Source organism: Vombatus ursinus, unplaced genomic scaffold, assembly GCF_900497805.2.
Source record: "Vombatus ursinus unplaced genomic scaffold, bare-nosed wombat genome assembly UNPS02014779.1, whole genome shotgun sequence".
NCBI classification, from domain to species: Eukaryota; Metazoa; Chordata; class Mammalia; order Diprotodontia; family Vombatidae; genus Vombatus; species Vombatus ursinus.
The window spans coordinates 14,291,491-14,317,552 of NW_020954557.1; the positions used below are offsets into that span (position 1 = coordinate 14,291,491).

Sequence of the window (26,062 nt, forward strand, 5' to 3'; positions counted from 1 at the left end):
AAAAACTACAATTTAACAAATTAAAAGTTTTGAAGTCTGATAAAAACATGTTTACCCTTTCTAAATTCAAGTAATGTGTTGTTTTTATTTTCTAATCCATGGGGCATTCATTCACAATGCAGTTTTATGCAGAGTTTTTGTTTTTGTTTTTTGTTTTTGTTTTTTCTTTTTGACTGCAAATTTACAAAAAACTGGAGCTCAAAAGACAGCTGAAGTTTCACTTTAAACATTTAATAATTTAGTTTTCCTTAAATGATACCAAGCTTTCTTAGATTTAGCTAATGTACCAAGAAATTTTCTAAGAAGTAATGGACAAATAAACCTAATTTAACTAGGGATCTAATGTCAAAGAGACTTAACAAAAAAAGAGTGGATGGTTGTGTAGACAGTGTATATATCTCCTTTCTTTTATGAAATAACTCGACTGGATCTTTGTTTTTTTATGGTCTGCACTATGTAACTCTAGGGTTTTGATGGCAGGTATCAAAGTATCCGCAGAACAATGACTAATGAAAGACCTGAAGAACATACTAATGCCATTGATGGAGCTGGAGAGGACACAGACTTCCACCAGTCCAATGCAGGTTAGAGTCAATTGCAATGTTGAATCTTAGCAAGGTGAGGAATCATCTGGGCATAATGATTCCTGATAGAGTATAATTTATTTATTGGGCAAATAAATTCTCATTTTCAGTGTATGACATGGATCATAAGAACAGCGACAAAATGGTAAAGCTATAGTTGATGAATTTTCTGAACTTTCTGTGGGGATTATGAAAGTAAAGTTTAGGAAATAGGCCACATAATCCCAAATGACATGTTTACCTTTGGCTTTGATCTGGATGGTTGGGAAAGAAAAATTTACTCATTTAAAAAACTTACTAGTTGCAAAAGATGAAACTGTTTTATTTTGATATTATCAAGTACAATTAGGATTTAGTATATTAATTTAGATCAAAGGCAAGCCTTTTTGAGGGCATAAAAGTTTCTGTTTAAGTCCAAGTGCACTTAACGAAATGCCAGATATTCTTTGCTTTTTACTTCATGCTTCAGATCAAAGGGAACAGAACTAGTCCAACTGCGTAAGAGGGTTCTCTTGAAAGGTTTTATTTGTTCCTAATAGATTTTCGACGGGAGAATGTGCTGCCCCACTCTACCTCCAGGTCCAGGCTGACGTTACTGTTACAGTCTCCTCCCGTGAAATTTCTCATAAGCCCAGAGTTCTTCACCGTGCTGCATTCTAACCCTGTGAGTATTCCCTTTTGCCCTGGGTTCAAATCTGGATGGATATGATGAATAGGAATTAGAGACCAAGAGTGTGGGGGAAGGAGAAGGGATTGTTATGTATCTGCATTCAGATTTTTTTTTTCCCTGAGCCTTGCTAAGTGACTGTATTGACCTTTGGATGGAAAGAGATAAGCTTTGTTTTATATTGAAGAAAATTGTAACCCATTGAAGAAAGACAAAATTAAAGCATTTAAAGGCAAGTCAAGTTTGGAAAGGATGTAGGGGGAACGTATGAGAAGGGGTTGAACCATTTCATATTGCAGAAGTACTGGATCTGAGGTCTGATTTTGAAGCCTAACTGCCATGCTTATGAGCTGGGTGGTTTCAGGCAGGTCATTTCACTTTTTCATTTGTAAAACGAGGGGATTGAATCAGATAAGAGGTTCCTAACCTGGTGTCCCTGAATTTGGTTTTTTAAAAAATATATATTTTAATAACTATTTCAATATAATTGGTTTCTTTTGTGCTCTTATGTATTTAATTTTATGCATTTAAGACTATGAGTTTTGAGAAGAGACTCATGGGCTTCCCTATAGTGCCAAATGGGCCCATGACACATAGGAAAAAAGAAATGCTCGTGAACTCCTAGAATAGGTGACTTCTTAGACTCCTTCCAGCTCTGACTCCAATTTTGATCCTAGTCTTGATCCCACACTTAGGATCTGGACCTTCCCTTATGCTTTCCTTTGTCCTTACAATCTGCCAAATGTTGGTAAAAGATTCTAGCATCCATAAGAGTGAGGGCCGTGTCTGAGGCTGGATTTGAACTTAGGTCTTCCTGACTCCCAGTCTAACACTCTATCCACTGAGCCACTTAGATGTCCCTAATCTAATCAGGTTATAAAGGGCTTTAAATGCCAATCAAAGGAATTTTTATTTTATCCTAGAGGTAATAGGGAGCCTGTTTGTTGAACAGGGGATAACATAGTAATACCTGTGTTTGGCAGCTATGTAGTACATAGCTTGGAGAGATGAGAGACTAGAGACAGGGAGACCAACCAATTAGGAAGCAATTGCAGTATTTTAGACAAGAGGTGATAAAGACCTGAAATAATGTGGTAGCCATATGAGTGTAGAGAAGGGACCAGATGTGAGACTAAGTAAGGCATACAAGCAATGATTAATGTAATTAGACCTTCTGGAGGGCTGAATTCAAGAGTAAGGAGCCACTGAGTGGCATCAATTGATAAAGTGATTGAAATGTATAGTTGAAGTATTTAGATAAGATCTAATAGGCTATGGGGAAACATTATAGGTTCTTGAGAAAATACTATTTCATGCTCCTTGAAGTGTGGGAAAGAATAGACATATGGGAGTCCAGCTTGAAAGCTACAGAGGCAATCTAATGTCAATATGAGTTCCTTCAATATGAGGGAAGTCCTGGGCTAGAAGTAATGGATGTGGAAAGAGAAGGGTCCAATGGGAGAAACCTTGTGGAGGAAGAGTTGATGTGACTTGTTGACTAGATGGACATGGGAGTGGGTTGCAGCAAAATGTTTCTCCTCGGGGTTGGGATAATGATGGTCTCTTTAACAATAATGGGGCAGGTTGGGAAGGAGAGGCAGTTTTGTAGAGGGAAGGAGAGATAGTCTAATATGTTTGAAATAAGACACAAGCACATTAGTACCATATTAGGCCTGCCCTGGACTGGAACTGCAAAGCATGCTCATTTGGGGAGATTATGGAATCATTCCCATAGGGATAAAGTCAGAGTGGAGCATAGGGAATTTAAAAGCGAAAGACCCAATGATTCAAACCACATGACTTTCCCTCACTCTTAATGGATGCTAGAATGACCTGGAATCTTTTACCAACATTTGGCAGATTGTAAGGACAAAGGAAAGCGTGAGGGAGGGTCCATGAACAGCAAAGCTCTCGGGAGTCATGGCAACAAGGAGGCACTAAGTCAGAACCAAGAGAGAGTCAGGACCTGTGGTTCCCAAGCTGAACTGAAGGCTGTAGTAAGCCCAATTCTGGTGACAAGGTAAAATGATTCCTAGACTGGGAATATGCTACAATTTCTGTAGCGAGGGGGCAAGTGAGTTTCTCAAGCTGTGGCGTATTGGGTTTGGGGGATTCAGTCTTTTGGTTAAGTAAACAGTTGAACCAAATTTATTGTTGTACCTCATTGATTTTTAAAAGTTTAGCTATGGTTGTGCCACTTTGGTGAAATATTTATTCTATCTGTAAGTGGAGATTTAACTAATTATAGGACATAATGAAGAAGAGTAATTTTTCTAAAGTAAAATGAAGCTAGACCTGATAACTAATCCACACACAAGAGCCCTTGTTGTTCAGTCATTTCAGTTGTGTCTGACTCTTCCTGACCCCAGTTGGGGTTTTCTGGACAAAGATACTGGTGTGGTTTGCCATTTCCTTCTCCAGTTCATTTTACAGATGAGGAAACTAAGGCAAATAAGGTGAAGTGAACCGCCCAGGTCACAAAGCTAGTAAGTGTCTGAGGCCAGATTTGAACTCAGAAAGATGAGTCTTCCTGATTTCAGGCCCAGCACTCTTTCTACTATGTCACCTAGCTGCCCCATAAAAGTCTTGGACCACTGAAAAAGGGTATTATCGGGACCAAGGGGAAGGGGAATGAGGTAGCTAACTCTCTGATAGCCAGAAGCAGCTGGGCAGTATAGGGGATAGAGTACTACAGCTGCAGTCAGGAAGGTCTGGGTCTAAATATGACTTCAGACATTTAATAGTTATGTAATCCTAGACAAGTCACTTCACCTCTGTTTGCCTCAGTTTTCTCAACTATGAAATAGGGATAATAACACCACCTGGGTTTCTATGAGGACCAAATGAGATGACATTTGTAAAGCACTTAACGCAGTACCTGGTACACAGTCAGGTGGTAGTAGAAGTGCCCACAACATCTGGGGGCTCATCCAGGACACCATATCCAGGCCCACTAGGCTAAATGTGGCCTGATCACATTGCTTACTCAGGATCTGAAGTCCTGATCAAATTCAGTCTGTCCCTATAACCTTCACATGCATATAAAATGTTATGGGCCACACCAGACATAAATCTAGTTTCCAGAGGCCCAGGTAATAACCACAGCTTTGTAATTGGGCCCATCTCTTTCACCTTCAAAGCACTCTGCTCTGGACTCACAACATTGGGGAATACCCTTTATATCCCATAGATGACCTTCTGCAGGGATGCTCCAAGACCAGGTTATATCTGTTACAGAAAGGCTAAAGATAGGTATCAAGAGAAAAGATGTCAACATGATTCTGATATCAGGAGGAGTCAGTATTGCACTTCATTATGTAAACATTTATTAAGGTCAGGAGGAAGTGATCTTATTTTCAGCATAAATTTCAGCAACTTTCAGCATAAATATTGACCTTACTTTTTTGATCATATCATCTAGTGAAATGGAGTAAGAAGACCTGGATTTAAATTTTGGCACTGTTGCTTAGTGCCCTATGACCTCTGCTGAGTGAGTTAACCTTGTTAAACCTCTCTTTCTTCATCTATAAACTGAAGGGCTTAGATTGGATGACCTCTGAGGCCCCATTCATCTATGATCATCTGCCTATGAACGTGTAACATATATTCAGCTTTTCAACAGTTTATATACTTTTCATCTCCTCATATAATTTGTAAAAGCAAGCCACTTGCCAAAGATTTCATTTGCAGCTCCTCCAGCTTAGTTGTCCCTTCTTGATTTCATAAGGTCTCTTTTCAAAGGGGCCTTTTTAGTTGTTACTTATTCTCCATATGAGATCACGAGCTTTCTCTGCTACTAAGTCCTGTATGATTAAAATTTTGTCTGGGTTAGGAAGGTTTCTCACTTTCTGTGTGTAGCTGGCAATGGAAATTACCTTGAGTGTTTTTGCTAATGTTCCCAGGATTTTTCACAGGGGAAAACCCCCTCCTTTTCTTGGATTAACAAAAGATGATGTAGAACAAAGTGATAGGATTTAACCTGGTGTTTTTTGAATCCTTTTTTTTCCTGTATTACTAGTGCTTTGCTTACGTTTTTTTCACAGTGTTTGATGGTTTCATAAAGAATAATTCTATCCCATTTTAATGTATTAATTCTAAAGCATCCTTAAATTATGTTTCTCTGATTGATAAATTGCCTCTGTTTGTATGCAGTTGTACATGCCATGGCCTTCTGCTGGTTATAATCAAAACTTCCTGCAAAATGTGTGGAGGGTGGAGTTACATTACATTCTTATATTTTGAAATCTGCTTGTTGATGATGACATGTATATACATTTGATTATAGGTATTCATAAGAAATATTTTCAGTGTTCAAGACAGAATGGTGCAAGGCAAAGTAATGATTATTTTGGCTTTTAATGAGCTTTAGAAATATATTGATTGCAACATCAAGGCTGCCCTTAAGACTTTATGGAGGAGGAAAAATATTTACTTTTCTAAAATCCCATGTATACTCTTCTAAATATATGTCAATCATAATTTGCAACTTAGATGAATAGACAATCAATAGTCAGGTATGTGAAGAAGTGAATTTTTTCTTCCCTGATACTAGTGAACTGGGTAAAATTTCAATGTAAAATACTGTTTTTATGCCATTATTATTTATTATTATTATGCCAAAAATGCCATTATTAAAAAAGGTCTGTATAGCAAAGCTGTTTCTAGGTTCTGGCACATGACAATATTTCATTGACTTAGTTACCTGTTTAAGTTTGTAAAGTATAGCACTAGGCACTGAAAGACATACAAAGTTTTGATCAGACAGTTCTGCCCTCTTCGTACTTATAATTTAGGAAAGGGATAGGACAATAAATAAAAATAATACAACAAGTTGTGAGTATGCAATCTACTTATTCATTAGATTAAAAGTCAGGCTCTAACTCCTCTGTGTCCCTTTCTGCAAAGGAATTATCTAGGAAAAAGTATTATCTAGAACCTTAGAAAAGTATTATCTGGACCCCAACCTAGGGTTCTATTATATTAATGCAGCAGTTCTTAACCTGGGGATTATAAACTTTTAAAAAAAATTGATCATTATATTTCAATAAAATTGTTTCCTTTGTAAACCTATATGTTATATTTTATGCATTTAATAACTTATTCTGGAAAGGGGTACATGCGCTTTACCAGATTACCAAAGGTACTAAAAAGAGTTATGAATTCCTGTACTAGAGAAAACATCCTTTTTTCTCCCTTATAACTTCAGTAATGTTGTCTCTTGCCTTCAATGACTTCTCATTACATGCTACATGGAGACTAAACTCCTGGGTTTTAGCTTCAAAGTCCTCTGTCTGGTTTGAGCTTTTTAGTTTCTCTCCATTCTTAGTTAACCTTCCCATTCTTTTAGTTCTACCCAGGGAAACTCTTCCTCTCACTCTGCTTTAGCACTCTACTGCTAATTTAGTCTCTATTTACAAAACCTAACAGTTAGAAAGAACCTCGGAAACCATTAAGTCTAACTTGTACCCAACTGAGAATCCTCTCTCCCACATCCCCAGCAAGTATGATCCAGTCTGCTTCAAGACCCCTGATGAGAGTGAGCATAGTACTTCCCCGCATGGCCCAGAGGGCAAAACTGGAACAAGTGAAAATCACAGAATCTATTTATGTTCTTGGGCTCAGGCGGTGCAGTGAATAGCTTGCTGGGCCTGAAGTCAGAAAGACTCTTCTCCCTGAGTTCAAATCTGGCCTCAGGCATTTACTAGCAGTGTGACCCTGGGCAAGTCACTTAACCCTATTTGCCTCAGTTTCCTCCTCTTTGAAATAAGCTGGAGAAGAAAATGGCAAACCACTCCAGTATCTTTGCCAAGAAAATCCCAAATGAGGTCATGAAGAGTCAGACACAACCGAAACAACTCAACAACAATATTTATGTTCAACCTAAGGGAAGATTTTCAAACAATTAGAGACGATAGTAGGTTTCCCCTGATTAGAGGTCTTCAAGCAAAGACTGGATGACCACTTGTTGGGATGGAATTTTCAGTCAGGGCTTCCAACAATGGACCCTCCTTACATCTACCTTATATCCTTCATTCAACGATTTGAATACTGTGGACCCCTTCCCAAAAGTAGTGGTATTGATACTGAACCTACCTACCTACCGTCTCATCCTCACCTCTCCAGAAGTCAAGGGAAATACAGCTTAAGTATTCCACCAAGATAAGTACTTTTTCTTTTTTTAAACAACCAGTAGCCATTACATCTTTGTAACATACGTGCTGTTGTTGTTGTTCAGTTGTTCAGTTGTGTCTGACTCCTTGTGATTCTGTGTGGGGTTTTCTCGGCAAAAATACTAGAGTTGTTGGCCATTTCCTTCTCCAGTGGAGATTAACAGAGGTTAAGTGATTTGCCCAGGGTCACCTAGCTAGTGAGTGTCTGAGGCCTGATTTTAACTCCAGTCTTCCTGACTCCAGGACCAGTGCTATCCACTGAGCCACCTAGCTGCCTTATACATACATTGCTTCAAATGTCCAATAAAATCCAATGAAAATTTATTAAACATCTGTACTTTGCTGGGCTTTGAGGAGACAAAGACAAAATTAAAACAGTCCCTGCACAAGGGGCTTACACTCTACTTAGGAATCTAATACTACCTGATACTTTAATAATATAAATACTTCAAATACTTTGACATAGAATCAGCAAACTTTTGGAGTCAGAAAGGGTAGTTAGAGATCAATTAGCTGAACTCTCTCATTCTAGTTTATCTTGCTTGATCTTTCTGCTCATGGGAAGGAGGTAGGAGACTTATACTCATTTGGCAAATGAAGAAATGAAAACTTGAGCAAGGTATCACCTCGGGTCACACATCTAGTTAGTAGCAGAATAAGGACTGGAACTTGAGTGTCTGACTCTCACATTTCCTCTCTTTTCACTAGACTACATTACTTCTATATATAAAGTAATGTGTTGAATCATTTTACTTTGAAGATTGAGGCCATCCAGCATGAGCTTCCTCTACTCCCTTCCTCCCCATCTTTAAACCTCTCAATGTTCCTACGTATTTTATCTTCCTTTCCTCTGGTCTTAGAGAATAAGTTGGCTGGCTTCTGTCTTCGCCAATGCTAACCCACCCACCAATGACTTTGATCTTTTCTGTCTCCAACATGATCCTGATCCATCAGTCATACTCTCTATCTTATGCATTTTTCAACCTTTCCTTCTCTACCAATTCCTTCTCCTAAGCCTACAAACATACTGGAAGACTCTGGTGTCCTGAAAATAATAAATTTTCCCTTTACCCTGCTACCCCACTCAAGCTATGATTCTCTTTCTCTCTTCCTCTTTGCTGCCAAACTTTAAAAATGATTCAACTCTATTTGTTCTGTGATTCCCCACTACTCACGTGTTGTTATCATTCAATCATTCATTCATGTCCGACTCTTTGTGACCCGATGGACTTGTCCATGGAGTCTTCTTGGCAAATATACTGAAGTGGTTTGCTATTTCCTTTTCCAGTATGTACTCATTTTATAGATGAGGAACTGAGACAAATAGGGGTTAAGTGGCTTGCCCAGGGTCACATAGCTAGTAAGTGTCTGAAGTCAGATTTGAACTCAGATCTTCCTGACTCCAGGCCCAGTGCTCTATCCATTGTACCACCTAGCTGCCCCCTCCACTACTCATGTTCTAGCTTATTAACCCCTTGAAATCGAGTTTCTATTCTCACACTTGATTTTTTGAAACCACTCTCTCTAAGATCATTAATGACCTTCTTTTGGTCCAAGTCCAATGTCTTATTTTTAGTCCTTATTCTTCTTGATCTCTCAGTAGAATTTGAGACTAAATATAAACACAGTATAGTTGCTGTTGCATATTACTCATGGTAATAGCAGACGTTTATATATCACTTTAAGATGGACAAAGCATGTCACATGCATTGCCTCACTGATGCTTACAACTATCCTGTGAGGTGGGTGCTATTATTATTCCCATTTTATAAATAAAACAACTAGGGCTATGAAAGGTGAAGTGACTGGCCCACCAGGTACACAGAGCTAATAAGTTTCTCAGGCAGGATTTGAAGTCTTCCTCACATTAAGTTCAGTGCCTTATCTATTATGTGATAATAGAAAGAGAACTGAGTTTTAAGTACATCAATCTTCAAACATTGGTTAAGTGCCTACTATGTACTGCACACTGTGCTTATTTTTTTGTGTGTAATACTTTGTATTACCATGCAAAGACAGAAGCGAAATAGTCCCTTTCTTCAAGGAGTTCACATTTTATCAAGGGAGTCAAACATTCATATAAAGGCACATATGAAATAGATACAAAGCCACTTTTTGAGGGGCAATATACTAGTGCCTGAAGAGATCAGAAATGGCCCCATAGAAAACATGGCACTTGAGTTGAATCTTGAAGGAAATCAGGGCTTTGAAGAGGGAGTATATTCCAGGAATGGTGGACAAACTAGTGTAAAGGCACAGAAATGGGAAATGGGATCATGTATAAAGAATAGTAAGAAGGCCAGTATAGCTGGACCGTGGTGAAGAGGAATGGATAATAAGGTTGGAAAGGTAAGTAGGGTCCAGGTGGTGAAGAACTTGAGTGTCAGAGGTCTTTGTATTTGCTCAAAGAACATAGACAGGGAGCCCTTGAAATTTATTGAGTAGGGAAGTGATTTGATCAGATCTGTGCTTTAGGAAAATCACTTCAGCAGCTTTGTGAAATATGAACTGGAGTAGAAAAGACTTCTCTGAATCAGGGTCACCAATTAGGGGCCTTTTTTACAGTTGTCTGAGTGAAGGGAAAGGGATGTATGCAAGAGATGATGTGGTGGTACAAATGGCAAGATATGGTAACTGATTAGGTCTGTGAGATGAGAGTAAGGAGTCATGGGTGACATTGAAATGGCAAACTTGGGTGACTGGAAGGATGGTTGTGCCCTCAGTAGTAATAAGGAAGTTTTGAAGAGGGATGGATTTGTGGGGAAAAAATAAACAAGTTCTATTTTGAACATGTTGAGTTTGAGGGGCATATAGGGCATTCATTTGAAATGTCTAATCAGTGAAATAGTACTGTCACTCAGGAGAGAGTCTAGGGCTGGATATGTGGATCTAAGAGATATTCTCCTAGAGATGACCTTTATACCCATCTGTGATGATGAGGTGATCAAGGCACAGATTGTAGAGAGCAAAGATAAGAGAGCCCAGGACAGAGCTTTGGGGAATCAGTCTATAGTTAAGAAGTGTGATATGGAAGATGTGAGACTAAAAAGGAATCATCAGGCAGGAAGGATAAGAATCAAGGAAGAATAGTATCATGAAGGCCTAAAGAGGACAGTGTGGTCAAACGTCAAATGCTACAGAAATTTAAGGGGTCAGGAAACTTGGGTTTTCTTACACCAAACAGGCCATGTGAGTCTAGGCTCTGAGTCATTTTGACTCTTCCTGCTCTTTAACCCACTTATCACCAATCAAATGCCTCATCCTATCAATTACATTTCTATAACTTATATCTATCCACTCCCTTCCACTTTTACTGCCACTATGCTATCTCTTATCATCTGTCATCTAGACTGCTCTGATACTCTCCTGCCCTAATATGTACAGTAGAAAAGGGCATGCAATCTGGATTGTATACACATAGTATACACATTCAAATTCTGACTCTCTTTGTGACCCCATTTGGGATTTTCTTGACAAGGATGATGGAATGGTTTGCCATTTCCTTTTCCAGCTCAATTTACAGATGAGGAAACTGAGGCAAACAGGGTTAAGTGACTTCCCCAGGGTCACACGGCTAATAAGTGTCTGAGGCCGAATTTAAAGGCAGGTGTGCCTCACTTTAGGACTGGCACTCTATCCACTTCTCTACCTAGCTGCCAAACCTTTCCCAACCCCTTTTAATTTTAATGTCTTCCCTCTCTTATTTACTTCTTATTTATTCTGAATATAGTTTGTACATATTTGTTTGCTTATTGTCTCCCCCCAATAGATTGTAAGCTCCTTGAGGTTAGGGACTGTCTTTTTCCTCTTTTTGTATTCCCAACACTTCACACAGTGCCTGGAACGTAGTAGGTACTTAATAAATGTTTATTGATTGACAGAGGAGGATGAGGATGGGGATAGTAAACACATTATGGCAGATGGCAAGACAGTATAGGATGTGAAACATGTTATGGGCATGGTGTGATCCTACTGGCTTATATGTGAGTTGGTACTTACCAATCAAGATCTCTTAGTCTCAGGAAGGAGTTATAAAGCTGAGTGTATTAAATCTACCAGGATATGGTGGTCCAGAAAGTATATCAACAGGGCAGATGGCAAGAGGGCCCCAGAGTAGGGGGCATCTACTAATACTTAATTTGCTAAATTGAATTTTTTCTCTTCACATTTTACTTTATTCTTTCTTTACTTTCTGTTGAATATACCTGTTGATGTGGACTAATTCTTGGTTCTTCATACTTTTTTTTTCCAGAGTGCCTATCGCATGTTTACAAACAACACGTGTTTGAAGCACATGATCACCAAAGTCCGGCGGGACACTCACCACTTTGAACGCTACCAGCATAATCGGGACCTAGTGGGGTTCCTCAACATGTTTGCTAACAAACAGCTGGAGCTGCCAAGGGGCTGGGAAATGAAGCATGATCACCAGGGCAAGGTAACTGAAGGAAGTGGGGTGTTTGGGGGGGACTGGCTGGATATGAGCTATTTGCCTCTTTTTGCGCCCTGTACAACTCAGTCCTTCACAGCCCTGCCTACCTCTGTTCCGGTGTTACTAGGATAAGGCAGGTCTCTGGGAGTGTCCTACTCTGAAACAGTATATGGGATGTGGAGAAGAGAGGTATGAGTTGGCTTCTAGCAGAATGACCCCCTATTTCACCCGTTCTATTTTTTCCTTCCTACAATCTATCAGCATGGAAGACTGTATGTACTATATCCTTCCTATGACTTTTGTCAAGAGTTATGACTTTCATTTTCATAGAATAAGTAAGTGCTCTGTTTATGTCACAATTATCTATCATATATCTGTTGTTTTAAGAAAGAATACATGGTGTGATCTCAATAGGAAAAAATTTCCTTTCTAGTCTAGTAGCACCTTCTCTGTCCATTACCCTCTGAAGAAGAGAAAAAGGGAAGGTAAAAGGGTAAAGAATATTACATGTGTGCCCCCATAATAGAGTTGGATTATCAAGTTGTTCTGCTCTAAAGTTTGGATATGACCTAACTTTCACACTATCATTGTCTATGCTCCCAACCTTCCTGACAAACTAGATTACAAGCCATTTTCTGCTATCATCCTTCACTTTTCTGTCCCTATGTAGTCATTTACTAGAACTAAGCCTATTGTCTGAAATACACTGTGTATGAAGGTCCACCTATGGAAATCTTCCTGTTCTTTGAAGGCCTAGTTCAGCTGTCACTTTCTCTATCAAGTCTTCCCTGATCAAGTAGACTCTTGCTTTTTGGACATGGAGGACAGATCCTAGAACAGAAGGTCGAAGTCAAACAGAGAGATATTTAGGCTCAATGTCAGCAGAAACTTTTATACAATTAGAGCTGTCCAAAAGTGGAATAGGCTGCTTCAAGAGGTGATAGGTACCCCTTCCTTTAAGTATTCGTGTGGAGGCTGGATGGTCACTTGTTGGGTTAAATTATAGCAGGGATTTTATTTTGGGTGTGAATTGGGGTATATGCCTGCTGAGATCCATTACAGCTCTAAATCCTCTGTAGGCTCTCCAGCTTAAAAATTCTTCTCCCTCCTCAGATTTTCCTTGAACACTGTCTGGGTTTCTTTTACATTCTACACATGTCCTCCTATTAGATTATAAACTCTCCAAGGGCAGGGACTTTGTTGTTTCTTCATTGTGAATCTTCAGCACCTCGCACAGTGCTTTTGCACTTAGTAGGTATGTAATAAATATGTATTGAATTAAATCGCATATTCAAGGATTTTATACCAGTAATGTAAGTATCTACTACCGAATGGTGAGGAATCTCTACAAGAATCTCTGGATGAATAATAAGGGGCAGCTAGGTGGCACAATAGATAGAGCTCTGGGCTTGGAATCATGAGTTCAAATTCAGCCTCAGACACTTACTAGCTGTGTGACACTGGGCAAGTCACTTAATGCCATTTGCCTCAGTTTTCTCATCTGTAAAATGAGCTGGAGAAGGAAATGGCAACAACTCCAGTACCTTTGCCAAGAAAAAAACAAAAAACAAAATAGGGTATGTGTGTGTGTGTGTGTGTGTGTGTATACACACACACACACACACATATGGGATCATATATATGAGATCATATATACACAAATATTTATGTGTGCATATAGATGCATATATATATACACAAATATATATGTGTGCATCAGTACTTTCTCTATAAATTACCAATCAATCTATCAACAAGCATATATTAAGGACCTACTATATACCAAGTACTCTGTCTGTGTGCATGCAATATTCTTTATCTTTTATCTTCCCCTTTTCTCTTCTTAAGAGGTTAAAGGACAGAGAAAGTGCTACTAGAGTAGAAATTTTTTTTTCTAGTCTGGCATTCATATATACATAAATACAAGCACATATACTTGTGGAGAATTCGCTTTGACTCTTCCAGTCATTCCTTGCAAAATATCTGAGTGTTGGCTTATGAATATTTGGTCCTACAAGTTGCTAGCATTTCTGACTTGAGAAGGCCTCAAGCTATTTTGCCTCTTAGAGGTTTGAAAGAGTTTGCTGCATCTCTGCTAATCCTGTACCCAGAACCAGAAAGACCTAAGAGCTTAGCACTCAACCTACAGATGGTGCCGCTTCAGGTACCACACCTTTAATTAAGTACTTAAGCTAATACTTTAACTAAAATCTTTATCTGGGATTTCTTTCTGTTGGTGTCAGCAAGCATCTGGGGAATTATTCCACTGGATGATATCTTTCTATAATTTCCTGGGACCTGCTCCATCTGGTAACTGCCATCTTCCAAGATAAACCTTTAAAAAGAAAGATGGGAATAATGGTAGCAACTTCAGTCTCCTCAATGATGATCTGTTTACTAGTCAGAAAAGACCCAACATTCATCCACCCCAAGACCCCAATCTGCTTCTATCTTGTCTATGTTTTGACTTTTAGCTTTAGAATCTTAGCGCTTTTCCAGCTTGGGTGTTTCTGTTCCTAGAACTTCTAAAGATACCAAACTTCTTTTTGTCTATGAATATTTTAAAAGTAATTTAAATTTTAAATACAATTTGCAGAGACAACATTATATGGTAGAATAAATGCTGGTTTTGGAGGTAGAGACCTGGATTCAAATCTTGGCTCCTTTTGGTATCTGTGTTACTTTAGTAATGTTACTTAATTTCTCTCTGGGGCACAGTTTTCTAACTTGTAAAGTGGAAGGGAGAGAATTGAACTTGATGATTGGTAGTACCCCTTCCAACTCTAAACCTGTGATTATCTGACACTCTATAGAATATAGCAAGCAACTATTAAATGTTAAACAAAAAAAAACCCGTAGCTTTCTCAGAGACAAGTGATCCCTAATGTTGAGTGTGAAGGAACCAACTTTCTCTTTCTACTACTACTTGAACTACTACTTTTTACTACTTGAACCTTAAATTAGTATCCTCATATTCAGAATCAAGACATCTGTGACCTGGTGTGTGTGTGTGAGAGAGAGAGAGAGAGAGAGAGAGAGAGAGAAAGAAAGAGAGAAAGAAAGAGAGAGAGAAAGGTACCAGGCAGGAATGGTGTTAATTTTTGCCTAGGCTGAGCTTATGATACTACTACATGTGTGCACCTGTCAGATCTAAGGGGCATTTTTTGATGTATGTGATATAGATTGATTTGCCCCAAATGGAAAACTACATTATGAGAAAGAAAGCCACTTATTAGAAAGGGAAATAAAATCCACTTGTGTGTCATTCTAAAGGTGCAGTGATTTTTGCCTTTCCCAGGAAGGAGAAAATCAAAGACATTTGGACTCTGGATCATGGTGGTAATATGCAGGTTTTAGGTTTAAGTAGGAAATAAGTATTTGTTGGCACTAAAATGTTGGTTATTTAGTGATCTTTGATATTTATAGCTCTTGGCCGAGTTTGACCATTAGCCCATTAGTGTGTTAGTTTTAGCTCAAGGGAATAATATATCTAAAAGGCAAAAAATTAGCTCCAATTGGAGGATATAAAGTATATGTTTATATGTACATATATACAGTTATGTGTGTTTATATTTATATATGTGTATATAGATATTCATTCAACAGGATAATTTTCACTTTGCTAATCTCATGACTTTAAGGAAATTATGTGGCAAATGATGTAGTAAGAATTAAGACCTAGGCTTAGGAAGCAGGAGACCTATATCCCAGTCCTGGCTATGCTACTTAACTATGGGACTTTGGGAAAGTGCTTCAATCTCTCTGGATGTTATTTGCCTCATCTATAAAATGGAAATGAAACCTGTCCAACCTTCCTTAGAGGTCTGTGAGAAGCAGAAGCCCGAGAGTGTCATGGTAGGTAGGTGGGTAACAAGCCCTTAAGTGCTTACCACGTTCAAGGCACTATACTAAGCACTGAGGATAACTATAAGCAAAAAGAAACACAGTTCCTACCCTTAATGATCTTACATTTTAATTGGGGTGTGGGACATTATGACAAAGTCCTCACAGCCAGGAAGGAAGTGAAGCATGACTGGCCTGGGATCATCCCCAAAAGATCATCATGGGAGTGGACCAGCATGGAAGAGGGATATTGAGGGTGAGAAACCCTAAGGCCCTCTATCTCAAAATCAAATAAACATTTATTAATTACCTACCACGAGCCAGGCATGGGAATATAAATACACAAAAATTTAAAAAAAAACCAATCTTTGCCCTCAAAGAGCTTACAATCTAATGGGGAAGACAGAATATATAAGGAAGCTGAAAACGTCAGGGTAGGTGGAAGTACCCAACATCAGGGCATGGTGGAGAAGTCAGGCAGCAAAGCCCCAAAGTAGTGAAGCTAGATGAGAAATGCAGAGGTACTAGTGTTTAGAGACAGAAGCACATCTGAGAGTAGTAAGAGCCATGGTGATGGAGTCAGAGGTTCTAGTCTTGATGCTTTCTCACTATGTGACCAAATATAAAACGCTCTCTTTGGCTCTTAAAGCCCTTGACAACCCGGTCCCTCTCGGCCCTTCCAGTCTGCTTGCGCCTTACTACCCACCAAGTGTGCTGTACTCTAGTGACGCCGGTCCTGTTGCTCCTCACACGTTACATTCCATCTCTTAACTCTGCATGTTTTCATTGGTTGTGCCCCTCATGCCTCTCTCTCAGTATCTCCACCTCCTTGCTTCCCTGAAGTCTGAGTCACAGTCCCACCTTCTGCAAGAAGTCTTTCCCAGTCCTCCTAAATCTTAATACCTTCCCACTGAGACTATCTTATTCATTCTATGTATATACATTGTTTGCACAGTTTAGGTTTTTTTTTTTAATTTGTTTGTTGTCTCCCCCATTACACTATGAGCACTGTGAGAGCACAGACCGTTTTTTGCCTTTCTTTGTATTACTTAGCCCTTAGTACACTGCCTGGCATGTAGTAGGAGCTAAATAAATACTAGTTGATTGGTTGCTGTGATCCTGGGCAAGTGACTGAACCTTCTGCATTTTAAGTTTTCTTATGTGTAAAATGGTAATAATAACACTTTCATTTCTTACCTCGCAGGATTATTGTGAGGAGAATGCTTTGTAAATATTAACAATACAAAAAGAACTGTAGAATCATAGATTTAGAATTTGAAGGCGCCTTAGAGGTTATCTGATTCAGCCCCCTCATTTGATAGATAAATAAACTGATCCTCAGAGAAGTTAAATGATTTGTCCAAGATCACAGAGGTATCAAAACCAGGTCTTCTGTCAATCAATCAATAAACAATAATTAAGTGCCTACTATGTGCCAGACATCGTGCTAAGCATTCAGGATGCAAAAAGAAACAAAAGACGGTCCCTGCCTTCAAGGAGCTTACAATCTAATTCAAGTGATGGATGAGAACCAGAGTCTGGAGAAGACCTGGTAGGTGTCAGACCCTCCTGACAGGGAAAAGCCCTGGGAGTATGACTTTGACTGCACCACCCTCCTTTTGGAAATATATTAAAGTATTTTGGAAATTATAAATGTTTGTATAAGTATAAGCCACAAGAATGGGGACTGAGAACAGGCTATGAGATTTAGCAATCAGGAGATTGTTAACCACTTTGAAGAATGCAGTTTCAATAGTGTGGTAGAGGGCAGAAATTAGATTGCAAGTAGTTAATGATAGTGAGGAAGAAGTAGTGGGGGCAGTCAGCATCAAATTCATTCAAGAAATTTAGCTTTGGAAAGAAGAAAGTACAGGGCCCTCAGTTACTTTACTTGGCCTATTTTTTTTTCTAAAACACCTAGTTTGAAAAGGGGTGTAGTTAAAAAAAAAAGTCTAAGACATTATTTTGGAGACTAGTAAAGTAAAACTTTGGAGTTAATTTTAACACTTTCAGAATTCATGCCATAAGGCAAATGTCGATTTTATTTTACAAAAATGGTTTGCCTCCCTTATTAGTGCTATTCTTTCTTTTTCTTGAAGTGACTGAAATGATAGTAAGTTTATAATTTCTTTTTCCCTGACCTCTTCCTTGTTCTTCCCACCTCATCTAGCTTAGGAGATATTTTTCAGTCACTTCTTCCTAGGTAAAGATTGGAAATACTTAGAGATCCTACCCAATTCAAGCCGAATAAGTCCTATGTGGGAGAATTCCATCTCATTTAAAATGATTCATCAAGAAAACAATCAGCAAGCATTTATTTAAGCACTTATTATGTTCTTGGCACTGTGCTAAGCATTGGGAATCTAAAGACAAAAGTGGAACCAGTCATTGTCATCAAAGAACTTGTAAGTGTCTTGTGTTCTTACCTCTTTAAAAAAAAATGTACTTTTCCAAATCTAGGAATATATTTGTATCCTTAGCTTTTATAGCTGATGCTGGCCCTGGTTTTCATGCATATGAGTCAATGTTTGGCCCATTGACTGGTTCTCAAACTGTATCCTGAAGATGATAATTGAGGTGGCAGCAGCAGCAAAGTGATGGCAGAGGTGGAGTTTTCATTGGAGGAAGACTATCATAGTCAGTGCCCACTTCTGGTTTCTGATTTCACCAGAATCTGATGTTCTATTTGGCTTAATAAGTTAGACTAATTATGGCATGAGTCCGAGTCTGGATTCAGTGATCCCCAGTTGATAAACAAGTTCTTTTCCAGAAGTTCATTTGCAAGTCTCTTGTTTGGAACTCAGAATTCATTTACCCATAGAAAAAATGTTATAAATGGTGGTTAATATTTGAGGCCAATCCACAAAAGCGTGTAACCCATAATGTACCCTCAGTGTGAATAGAACCTAATCTGACCTACTCTGTGCAGCAGTTTGTGTGGGAAAATTCATTCAGGGTTCCAATTTGAAACTTTTCATGCTACACACACACACACACACACACACACACACACTACATATATATGCATATGTATATATATTTATGTGTGTATATATGTACATGTATGTATACATATGGATGTGAAACACTCCGCTCCCTCCTGCTCCAAGTCACTTCATCTCTGTTAGGCCCTAATACAAGAAGTGAGATACTAGAGTCAGGGGTTGGAGTCTAGGAAGCAATTGTGAAGGACAGCAGCTTCTTGACAGGGAAAATACACAGGGGTACTTCTCTGTGCTGGTTGGTATTCTTGTCACCCCTTTTCTTTTCTTCTTCTTGCTCCAGGAATTAATCACCTGGTTTTCTTTCTAGTGCTACTACTTGTTGCTTCTGCCCTGGATCTCTCTCCTCCCTGACCCACTGTGGAAGACAAACATAGCGTCACAACTTTTCTCATACACAGTTCTTTGCTGTTGTTCAGTCGTTTTTCAGTTGTGTCCGACTCTTTATGACCCCACTTTCTTGGCAAAGATGCTGGAGTGGTTTGCCATTTCCTTCTCCAGCTCATTTTACAGATGAGGAAACTGAGGTAAACAGGGTTAAATGACTTGCCTTGGGTCATACAGCTAATAAGTGTCTAGGGCCAGATTTTAACTCAGGAAGAGGAGTCTTCCTGACTTCAGGCCCTGCACTTTGTCCACTGTGCCACCTAACTGTTCGGTGTATAGAATAAAGCTAGGGTCCTTTTGAAGTGCTCTGAAGGGTTTTTGCTGTTAAAAGAATAGGGATTTAAAAAGTCTTCTTCTTAAATTCCTTTCTATTCCTTCCTTCTCTCTCTCTCTTTTAAAAAATTAAGCCTTATAAGTAAAGACATACTTGGAAAGCACTAGTAAAATGACTTTATGCTCAGAGAATTCAAGTAAGATATCATATAGTTCTTGAGTGTCTCCTGCAGCAAGAAAAACACAGGACAGTGAGTATCAGGGGACTTGTATTCTAGTCCTGGCCTAACATCTCTTGGCTTCATTTTTCTCCCCTGAAAAGTGAGGGAGTTGTACTCATGTTTTTTCTAGCTAACTTTCTATGATTCTTCCACATGTCAGAGGAACGGCTGACTCAGGCTATCCTGAGAGCTTTGGTTTCAGGAGCTGTCAAGGAGCAGGAGCTCTGGGATAAAGAGGCCAGTGGAATGAGGAAGAAGGGGGAAAGAGAAAGGACCAATCTTGGGCTTGTGTTATAGTAGGGAGGCAGGAAAAGGAAGGGAAGAAAGTTATGGCAACAAGGAGGGAAAGCTACATCCTTTGTACATGGACACTGACTGAGAATAGCTAACTAAATGCTAAGAGAGGTGGTGTGACGTAATAGATAGAAACCTGACCTTGAAGTGAAAAGGACGAGAGTTTCAGGCTTGCTGCGACACACGCTGACTGTGTGAACATTGGGCAGTGATCTAGGCAACTTTCTTAGACTATAAAGTTGCAGAGAAGATGCTGACCTGCATTGGTAAAGGGAGTTAACTCACCTGAGAGTACTTTGTACCAATGAAATCACAGATCCTGCCCCTGCCCCTAAAATAAATGATAGAATGCTTGCACAAGGTCTGATATTTGTCATTTATCATGTCACATTCCACTAATTGTGAACTTTTATGAGGGAAAAGTAATCTAATATCTTAGCAACTCCTGAATAAATAAAAACATACCTGTAATGGTGTCACTTCTGTACATAAACTTTCTAGCCTTATTAGGCTGCTAGGTGGCATTGCAGATAGTGTTGAGCCTTGAATCAGGAAGATTTGAGTTTGAATTTGGCCTTAGACTGGCTATGTGATACTAGGCAAGTAGCTTAGCCTTTGACTGCCTTTTTCCTCATCTGTGAAATGGGGATAATAATAGCATCTACCTCATAGGATTGTTGTGAAGATTAAATGAGATAATATTTATAAAGTGTTTAGCATAGTGCCTTGCTATAGTAAGTACTTAGTATATTCTTCCCACCTTTCTGCTTGCTATCCTTCCCAACTTTCCTCCCTCCCTCCTTTATATTTTCCTTCCTTCCTATAAATTACTTCCCTTATAAAACATATCCAGCAAAAAAAAGGGAAAGGTCTTGGAAGCATAGACAAAAATTAATTGAAAACTAAATAATCTAATCCTAAAGGGTGAGTGGGTCAAAGAACAAATCATAGAAACAATCAATAATTTCATTAAAGATAATGACAACAAATGAGACAACATACCAAAATTTGTGGGATACAGAAAAAGCAGTAGTTAGGGGAAAATTTATATTTCTAAATGCCTACATCAATAAAAGAAAGAAAGAGCAGATCAGTGAACTGGGCATGCAACTAAAAAAACTAGAAAGAGAACTAATTAAAAATCCCCAATTAAATGCCGAAATAGAAATCCTGAAAGTCAAAGGAAAATTCGTAAAATTGAAAGTAAAAGAGTCACTAAACTACAAATAAAATTGGGAGCTGGTTTTATGGGAAAAAAACACCATTGGCTAATTTGATTTTTAAAAAAGAAAAAAGAAAACCAAATTACCAACATCAAAAATAAAAAGTGTGACTGCACCAGCAATGAACATGAAATTAAATCAATTATCAGAAGTTATTTTGCCCCCTTATATGCCAGCAAAACTAATAATCTAAGTGAAAATGGATGAATGTTGACAAAAAATATAAATTGCCCAAATTAACAGAAGAGTAAATGGAATATTTAAATAACCCTATCTTAGAAAAAGGAATTGAACAAGCCATCAGTGACCTCCCTAAAAAAAAGCTTTAGGACCAGACAGATTTATAAGTGAATTCTACTTAACATTTAAAGAGCAATTAATTCCAATGCTATATAAACTACTTGGGGAGAAAAAAGTAGGTAAAGAAGGAACTCTCCAAATTCCTTCTATTACACAAATATAGTTTCAATACCTAAACCAGAGACAACAAAACCAGAGGGGGAAAACAACTATAGACCAATTTCCCTAATGAATATCCATACAAAAATTTTAAATAAAATACTAGCAAAGAGATTATAGCAATATATCACAAAAATCATATACCATGACCTGATGGGATGTATAACAGGAATCCGGGCTGATTCAATATTAGGAAAACTATCAACATAATTGACCATATCAATAATGAAAACAATAAAAATAATATGATTATCTCAATAGATGCAGAAAAAGCTTTTGAAAAAATGCAATACCCATTCCTATTAAAAACACTGGCAAGTAACAGGAATAAATGAAGCTTTTCTTAAAACTATAAGTAGTACCTATCTAAAACCAAGATCAAGCATTATGTGTAAAGGGGACAATTGTGAAGGGAAGCCTTCACAATAAGATCAAGGTAAAACAAGGATGTCCACTATCACTACAGTTATTCAATACTGTACTAGAAATGCTACCTATAACATTTAGAAAAGAAAAAGGAATAAGAAAAGGCAACAAGGAAACAAATCATCTTTGCAGATAATTTGACAGTACAATTAGAAAATCAACTAAAAATCTAGTTGAAACAATTAACGACTTTAGCAAAGTTGCTAAATATAAAGTTGCAGGATATAAAATAAACCCATATAAATCATCAGCATTTCTATATATTACCAACAAAACCTAGCAAGAAGTGATGAAAAAAAGAAATTCCATTTAAAATAACTGTAGACAACACATTTTTCACCAAACAAAAATAGATGGTGCCATACCAATCAAACTACCAAAGAATTATTTTATAGAGCTAGAAAAAATAATGACAAAATTCATCTGGAACAACAAAATGTCAATAATATTAAGGGAATCCGTGAAAAACATGTGAAGGAAGGCAGATTTCAAGCTATATTACAAAGCAATAATCACCAATCTGGTACTGAGTAGGAAACAAAGTGGTGGGTCAGTGGAATAGATTAGGTACACAATCTACAAGAGTAAAAGGTCATAGTAATTTAGTATTTGACAAACCCAAAGATCCAAGCTTTGAGAGCAAGAACTCACTATTTGACAAAAATTACTGGGAAGACTAGAAAGTAGTCTGGTGTTAACTAAACATAGACTGACATCTCACACCACATATTAAGATAAGCTCAAAATGGGTATGTGATTTAGACATAAAAAGTGATCTTATAAACAAATTAGGAGAGCTTGGAAAAATATACCTGTCAGATTTGTGGATAAGGGAAGAGTTTATGACCAAACCAGAAAAAGAGAGGATTGCAGGAAGTAAAATGGATAATTTTGGTTACACAGAATTAAAAAAGTTTTGCACAGACAAAATCAACGTGGCCAAAATTAGAAGGAAAATAGGAAACCAGGGGGAAACTTTACAGTAAATTTCTCTCAAAAAGGACTCATTTCTCAAATACATGGGGAACTGAGCCAAATTCATAACAATAAGAGCCATTTCCTAATTGGTAAATAATCAAAGGATATGACCAGGCAGTTTTCAGAAGAAGAAATCAAAGCTATCGAGAGTCATATGGAAAAAAAATGCTCTAAATCACTAATAATGAAAGAAATGCAAAGTAAAACAACTCTGATGTATCACCTCACATCAATCAGATTGGCTAACATGACAGAAAAGGAAAATTACATGCTGCAGGGGATGTGGAAAAGTAGAGACAGTGATGCATTATTATTAGAGTTATGAACTGGTCCGACCATTCTGGAGAACAATTTGGAACTATGCCCAAATATCTATAAAACTGTATATACCCTTTGACCCAGCAACACCATTACTAGGTCTATATCTTAAAAAGATCAAAGAAAAAGGGAAAGGACCTTTATGTGTGAAAATATAGCAGCTCTTTTTGTGGGGACAAAATTGGAAATTGAGGGGATGCCCATTAATTGAGGAATGGCTGAACAAGTTGTGATGGAATATTATCGTGATATAAGAAATGACAAGGGGGATGGTTCAGAAAAACTTAGGAAGACCTATAGCAACTGATGCAGAGTAAAGTGGGTAGAACCAGGAGAACACTGTATACAGTAACAGCAATATTGTAATGATTATCAACTGTAGAAGACTTAGATGGTCTGATCAATAAAATAATCCAAGATGAATCTAAAGAACTCATGATGAAAAATGTTATCCACTTCCAGAGGGAAAACTGATGAACTCTGAATATAGATTGAAGCATATTTTTTCACTTTATTTTTCTTGCTTTGGGGGCGGGTAACACAGCTAACATAGAAATATTATAGCTTCACATATGTAATTAATATTATATTACTTGCCTTCTCAGCGGGTTGGAAGGAGAGAATTTGTAACTCATTTTTTAAAAAAAAATTAATGTTAAAATATTTTTTAAAAAAGTGATCATTGGTAACTTGGAGAGAGTAGTTTCAGTTAAATGATGAGATTAGAAGCTAGATTGGACAGAATTTAGAAGTGAGAGTAAAGAGAAGTGGATGTAAATTTAATTCATCTAATGTAAACAGATTTCTTAAGAAGTTTAGCTAAGAAGGGGAGGAGAGATGCAGGATGATAGTAGAAAGGGTAGGATTAAGTAAGGATTGAATTTTTGTTTAAAGATAAGGGTGGCATGGGTATGTTTATAGGCATCAGGGAAGGAGGCGGTAGACAGGGAAAGATTGAAGATTAGAAGGAGTAAGGATGATAATAGATGAAGAAATTTTTTGGAGGTGATGTCAGGGGATGTGATGGAGTACAATTAGGCAGTGTGTCCTTGACTAGGAGAAGGACAATCTCTTCATCTGAGACTGGAGTAAAAGAGAAGATAATGGGGGAAGATGTCTGAGTGATGTGAACTAAGGAAAGAACAGGGAGCTCTCAGATAATAACCTCAATTTTTAAAATTAAGTGATATTTGAGGTTCCCTGGCTAAAAGAGAAGGGAGAAGGAATGCTATGGATGATTTGAGAAAAGATGAGAAGGCTTAGTACTGCAGATGTGGGGAGTTCAATAGCAAATTAATCCAGAAGCAGTAGATGACTGCCTTTGCTCCAGTGAGGGCCAGAGACTGGATAAAGTTTGAAGTAGCCCCAGTTAGCATATTTCATGATTTTCTTGAGCTCTTTTGTTCAAGAGGTAAAAAGTAGGAATATTTCGTAGTTGTACTTTGGTTGTATGTGACCAATGACAGGACAATGGAGCAAAGAATCCAAGAGTAAAGGATGATGTAGAGTTGAAATAGTTCATCCAGGGGTCATGATAGAAAAGGGAGGAGAGTGTGGCCAGTACAGGGGTGATGGACTGAGAAATAACTGAACAGTATAGAGAACAGAAGTAATGAAGGGTTCAAAGACTAGGGTTCAGGGTTCTAATGCATTAGGGAAAGATGTAATGATAAAAGATTGTGATCAGATAAAGGAATTTAAGAGTACATGAAGGTGAAATACTTGGAGAGTAATGGTGAAATTTAGGTAATTTAGTAATGGTTTAGGTGAAGTGGAGTTGAGGACTATTAGGTTATGAGAATTGAGTCTATTGAGGAATTGGGAAAGTTAGGTTGAGGGACATCAATATATATGTCACAGTTCCCTTGTATAAGGGTAGGGGTTCTGGAGAGAGAGACACTTTGAGCCAAACATTGAATCCATTGAGGAAGAAAGGAGAATGTCCTGGGAGTTCAACAGATAATGGTTCAAAGGCATGCGTTCAAGTATATATATATTTTTTCTTTTCAACTTTTTTCCCCTTACTAGTAACAAATAACCATTCTTTAACCAAAAAGATCTTTGCAGTGCTCACCACCACCACTTTCCTTCTAATTAATTTTACTGAGAAGAGTGAAACATTCCCTTTGTCTTCAGCAAATGGTATCGTTCATGTCTCTTCTGTACTTCTATGATGGTTGAAAGATTGTGTGGGAAGACAGGGAACAATCTAGAGCAAACAGTTATATATCCTCCCTCACAACATTGGAGAAAGAAGTAAGAAACTCCAAGAAGGGAAAGAATATATGAGTAATGTTTTACTTTTAATTGGAGTAAATTAAAATAAATTATGTTTTTCACCCTCACAGTACATTACAAAACTAAGATCTGGGCTCACCAATCTAGATTTATTGTAGTGCTTCATTCTTAAATTATGGTTCTTTCTATTGTGATCAAAGCCCTATCGCTCAGTGTATATGTATGAACAGGGTAGGTGTGTGTACTTTTATGGATCCCCAGGTTATTTGGCAAAGATTTCAATGTAGACAAATATAATTTCTTTTAAAGCTACATTCTAGTTTTGTTGGGGCTGTAGTTGTTATGTCTTAAGAAAAACTGATGTCCTTTTCTATTCCTAAAATAATAACTTTTTTTAGTATTGTGTAAAGAAAAAGTGTATTTTTTTTGGCCTTGCTGAAACACTACTTGGCTCCAACTGTCTTAAATTTCCTGGCTTTGACTGTGCCCTAGAGCAGTGAAAGGGTAGAAGTTTTTAAAATGAGACTAAATTCTGGTGTGTTTGCAT

General features: G+C 37.9%; 1 protein-coding gene across 4 annotated transcripts in view; it reads left to right on the plus strand.

Annotated features, from left to right (window-relative positions):
- HECW2 (HECT, C2 and WW domain containing E3 ubiquitin protein ligase 2) overlaps positions 1-26,062 on the plus strand; it is a 433,607-nt gene that overhangs the window by 311,959 nt on the left and 95,586 nt on the right. For all 4 annotated transcript variants that reach the window (XM_027865816.1, XM_027865818.1, XM_027865817.1 and 1 more), the window contains 3 exons: positions 481-584; positions 1,124-1,248; positions 11,674-11,859. In XM_027865816.1, coding sequence (XP_027721617.1) covers positions 481-584; positions 1,124-1,248; positions 11,674-11,859 — 415 coding nt within the window. The remainder of the gene's footprint in view (positions 1-480; positions 585-1,123; positions 1,249-11,673; positions 11,860-26,062) is intronic.